The following is a 4,999-nucleotide window of genomic DNA, read 5'->3' as shown; positions in this document are numbered from 1 at the left end:
GGTTCGACACTGAAGGAGCAGCAGGTGAGATGGTTTTGGCCTCACTGACCTCCATGATGCATCACCTGGACACGGCTTCAACCTGGTTCTGACCCGGTCTGTCACTAGAGCTGTGGGAACACAGGAAGATGTTCCATACTCAGGACTGTTTTTGCTCCTGCGGGGAACAAAAATGAGCTTCTCTTGATGAAACCCTCTGGAGTCGGCCCGGGTCTGGACCCTCAGTGTTCTGGTCCGATGGCAGCCTTGGTCTCCAACTGAGCAGAGAAAGGCGCCGCAGCAGGACGCGAAGCTCCTGACAGGTTCCTTCAGCCACTTCACACGTGGCTGTGAGGGACGTGGGTCAGTAACTCTGTTCTTCAGCCTCCAGGACGGACGGAGAGCGACTTCGCTGCAGTGGAGGCCACTGGCTTCAGAGGGCAGCAGATGATGGACCTCACCGTGGTCCACAGCTGGAGCAGAGAGGGCGCTCCAGAGGAAGGTGGGCAGCTGGGATCCAGAGGCGAGAAGCTACTTGGAGGTCCATCCTGAGAAGGAGAGGAAGAGGAGGGCAGCTCCAGAGCAGGAGGAGAGGCAGAGGAGGCTGGTGGCTGGACTTCACCTGCAGGACCTGTCAGCACCCGGGAGAGTGATGGCCACGCCCCTCCCTGGAGGCTCGACCTCTCGCTCTGCCAAGGTCACTCCACCAGTCACCGAATTAAAGCCCATTGAAGATCTGCTTCCAGAGCTGCTCCTCAGGCCGGAGCACCTGGAAGACCCGGGAGTGGAGAAGCAGACGGGACACGCCCCCTGGACCACAGCAGCACCTCAGACCTCTGAAACTGTGGCTCAACCTGAGGCTGAGGAGCCAACGGCAGCCCAGCGCTCCAACCACTCGGTCGGTCGACCTTCCTCAGCCGGAGCAGAAGACGGGAGTCAGAGGCAGAAGGTCCAGGTCAGCAGGCCCCAGACGGACCACAGCATCCAGCGGACCACAGAGGCTCCTTTCCCCTTCTTCTCAGACGACGACTGCCCCCCCGACTGCTCCTGCTGCGGACGGTAAGACGGGATGTTGCTCCTGCACTTCACTCTGCTCACATGAACCCAATGCTGTTGTAGATAAACATCTACAACAGCATTAAATCTTAGTTTTAGTTTTGATTTTTTTTTTTTTTTTTTTACATACTTTTTTCAATGTTTTTTCAGATTTTAAACTTTTTTTACATTTACAGATTTATTTACATTTAAATATTAATTTATTTTCAGATTTAAAGTTTCTTTGAAAATAAAACTTGTAAATAAAACTAAAATAAAACTGAAACCTGTAGCTCTCTTTTTGTTTCCTATTTTGTAAAATTCAAAACTGTTTTTAAATTCACAAGTCCTTCAGTTTCAAAACTTTTTTGTGAGTGGAAAGGTTTTATTTGTTTATTTTCAATAAAAAAAAACCATTGGATTGAAGACTTTTTCTCTGCATATTAAATTGAAACCTTTTTTTTTCAGATTGAAATGTTTTTATTTTGAATTAAAACTCAAGTATAATCTTTTTTTTTCATATTCAAAACTTCCTTTCTCTTTCTATGATATCGTTTCAATTTTAAAACTGTTTTAATATTCAAAACTCTTTTTTCTGGCTTCAACATATTTTTGCCAGTTTCAAACTTTTATTTTATTTTTTAATGAGAAACTCTTTTTCAGTTGAAAAACTTGTTTTTTTTATTTATCTTATTTCATTCATGACTGTTTCCGGAGGCAAAGCTTTGTGACCCTGGTGTGGCTCCGTACATCCCGCTCCACAGTCCTAGCAGGTCCCCAATGTCTCCCTCTGCTGTTCCTGTTCCCAGCGTGGTCCAGTGCTGTGGTCCAGATGAGTGGAGCAGGTCCCCGACGGCATCCCGTCCAACTCCCGCTACATCCTCCTGATGAACAACCAGCTGGACCTCCTGAAGCACCTCTCCTCTCTGGAGTTCCTGCTGCTCAGCAACAACCGCCTGACCGACGGTGCCATCGCAGGCGCCTTTGACAGCGCCCCCGCTCTCAAGCGCCTCTTCCTGGACGGGAACCTCCTGGCCAGCATCCCGGCAGGTCTCCCGGTCTGGAGGAGCTGCGTCTGGAGGGTAACCAGCTGAGGGCCGTGTCAGAAGGAACAGGATGGTGAAGGTGGCGCCGGGCGCCTTCAGGTCTCTCTCCGCCCTGCATCAGCTGGAGCTGTGCCACAACCACCTGCGGCAGGTTCCTCGGCAGCTGCCTCCCGGCCTGCGCTCACTGGCGCTCACCCACAACCAGATCCACAGCGTGTCCCCCGACGCCTTCTGCTGGGGCCAGGTGGCTCTGAGCGGCCTGCTCCAGGTCTGGCTGGAGCACAACCTCAGCCACATGGGCCGGCTGGACTCCCGGGCCTTCAGGTGCTTGAGGGGCCCGCAGATCCTGCGCTTCTACTGAACTCTGGACCACAGAGCCGGGATGGGCGCCCCCTGCTGAGCTCTGAGAATGAAGTTCTGCCAGGTCCCTGTGACAGGCTCACATGTGATTTGACTGACTTTCTCTGCTTTTCTTGAAACATTGATGTGGCCCTTCACATATTTATGCATTTTCATGTGACTCAAACACGTCTGGACACAGTATCTGCTGTTTGTTTACAACTGTCACATGAGAGTATGAAGAGGATTGAAGTCAAAGCTTTTGTCTCACAAATGTTTCTTCCATGTCAATAAAATAACTGCAACAAAAGACAAATGCTGGTTTGATCATGACTGAAAAAAAAAAGATTATTTCTAGACATAAAAATACAGGAAACCTTATTTAATAAAAAAAACATTTTTTTCTCTCCATTTGAAACTTCTTTTCTGTTTTCCTTTGTCTACATTTTTTAGATTAAAAACTAAAATCCATGACTCATTCAATTCCACTTCACATTTTTCCGCTTTCAAAACATTATTATTATGCATTTATTTCCAATTTCAAACACGAGGACTCAAAGCCTTTTCAGACTCAGAACTCTTGACCCTGTTGTACCTCCATCCATCAGGCCGGTGAGTCGAACGTCTTCAGTATATTTGACTTTCTTGACGTAACAACAGGAGACACTCCCGCCTTTGATTGCTCGTCTATTCCTTCATTGCTTTTATTCAAACCAAATTTTTGTGCCGGATGAGTCGAGTCAAGTCACAATATTCAGTTCCAGCCAAAAGAGGGCGCTCAACAACCACTCCGTGTGAATGAACAAAAATACCCGGAATATTGATGATGATGATGATGATGATGATTATTATTATTATTATTATTATTATTATTATTATTATTATTAACGCAACAAACAAAGCACAAATAGACTTTCTAGTGTAATGTACAAAATCCATAGTCAGCCACATAGCTTGAAATGGAATTAAGTAAAACCAAATAGAATTCACCAATGCACGAGAGGGGAGGGTGGACAGGGATGGACACATTCAAATGAACCTGTTCAGGCATCTGCCAACTGCTTTTATTGCTACAGCTGATTTTCGAGAGCCGAGAAAAGAATAACTGTGGTGACGTAAAACACAGCTGAAACATGGAAGAAATGTATCGCCAACATTTGCCATTTTAAAACAACATGACATCAAAGACATTTAAAACATAAAAACGTGAATTATTCACCCACTTCACTTCAACAGTTCAAGATTCAGATTGGGGGAAACATAACCCAATAATAACTAATAACACGCTTATTTACTGTTATTACGGGGTAATTATGGTGTTGTTTCGAGTGACCTCTCGCTGACTCTCCCAAGGTCAAATCCAGTCAGTCTTCGCAGGACACTAGCCAATGCTCTGTAATGATGATGTACAGGTCAGTACGCTGCGAACGGACATAGGGAGCTGAATCAGGCTGATAAATGTTCCCTGTCAAGAACCTTCATTAGACCTTTATTATTGTGTGTCCTGCCGGTTGTCGTGATTTTTTTACTTTCTTCTGCACATTGACGACGGTGACTCCTCCCCTCACCTTCACCTTCTTCTGCCACTTATCCGGGGTCGGGTCGTGGAGGCAGCATTCAGAGCAGGGAAGCCCAAACTTCCCGGTCCACACAAACCTCCTCCAGCTCCTCCCGGGGGATCCCGAGGTGGTCCCAGGCCAGAGCGGAGACATCATCTCTCCAGCCAGTCCTGGGTCTTCCCCGGGGTCTGCTCCCGGTAGGACATGCCCGGAACACCTCCCCAGGGAGGCGTCCAAGGTGCATCCGGATCAGATGCCCGAGCCACCTCAGCTGGTTCCTCTGGATGTGGAGGAGCAGCGGCTCCACCCCGAGCTCCTCCCGGATGACCCAACTCTCTAAGGGTGACGCCCAGCCACCCTGCGGAGGAAACTCATCTCAGCTGCTCTCATCCTGTCGGTCATGACCCAAAGCTGGTGACCATAGGTGAGAGTGGGAACGTAGATCCATCAGTAAATCCAGAGCTCCGATACAGCGACCGCATCACTGGTGCCGCTGCACCAACCTGTTTATCAATCTCACGCTGCCCTTTTCCCTCACTCGAGAACAAGACCCCGAGATACTTAAACTCCGCCACTTGAGGCAAGAACTCTCCACCGACCCAGAGAGAGCAAACCACCTTGTTCCGGTCGAGAACCATGGCCTCAGACTTGGAGGTGCTGATCCTCACGCCGGCCGCTTCACACTCGGCTGCAGCGACTTGAAAGCCGCCCAGATCAAATGACTAACAAGATCAGCTGCGAGCCAGGATACAAGCCAAAGAAGAAGAAGAAGTGTTTTTATTGGGGAGGAGGCTTCCACAGGCTGAGTCAGCCCCGTCTTCTCAGCGGGTCAGCTGACCTTAAGTGTACCACCGGTGAAAGCCAGACCATTCAAAGCTTCAGAAACAAATCCAAACCAAGTCCCAGAGTCACGTGACCTCGCTCAGAATCAAACACGGACGCCCATTCACCTGAGGGAGCAGCACCTGTCTTCAGAGGATGGAGCCGTAATGTCATGGAGAGCGTCTCCACCAAGTCGGTCGTGGCTTCTCCTCCGCCCCG

General features: G+C 48.7%; 1 protein-coding gene across 1 annotated transcript; it reads left to right on the top strand.

Moving 5' to 3' along the window:
• Positions 1-1,901: 1,901 nt before the first annotated feature.
• Positions 1,902-2,421, top strand: LOC128756785 (fibromodulin-like). Its single transcript, XM_053861449.1, has 2 exons — positions 1,902-2,096; positions 2,182-2,421. The coding sequence occupies exons 1-2, from the start codon at positions 1,902-1,904 to the stop codon at positions 2,419-2,421; spliced, it is 435 nt and encodes a 144-aa protein (XP_053717424.1).
• Positions 2,422-4,999: the final 2,578 nt, after the last annotated feature.

The sequence above is a fragment of the Synchiropus splendidus genome, chromosome 4, assembly GCF_027744825.2.
Source record: "Synchiropus splendidus isolate RoL2022-P1 chromosome 4, RoL_Sspl_1.0, whole genome shotgun sequence".
In the NCBI taxonomy this organism is placed as follows: Eukaryota; Metazoa; Chordata; class Actinopteri; order Syngnathiformes; family Callionymidae; genus Synchiropus; species Synchiropus splendidus.
This window is presented reverse-complemented; position numbering and strand designations above follow the sequence as displayed.

Bases quoted from the DNA above. Each gene is read 5' to 3' on its own strand.
- LOC128756785 (XM_053861449.1), top strand. From the start codon at position 1,902: ATGAACAACCAGCTGGACCTCCTGAAGCACCTCTCCTCTCTGGAGTTC. The intron at 2,097-2,181 runs GTAACCAGCTGA...GCCCTGCATCAG, and splicing joins GGAGGAGCTGCGTCTGGAGG to CTGGAGCTGTGCCACAACCA.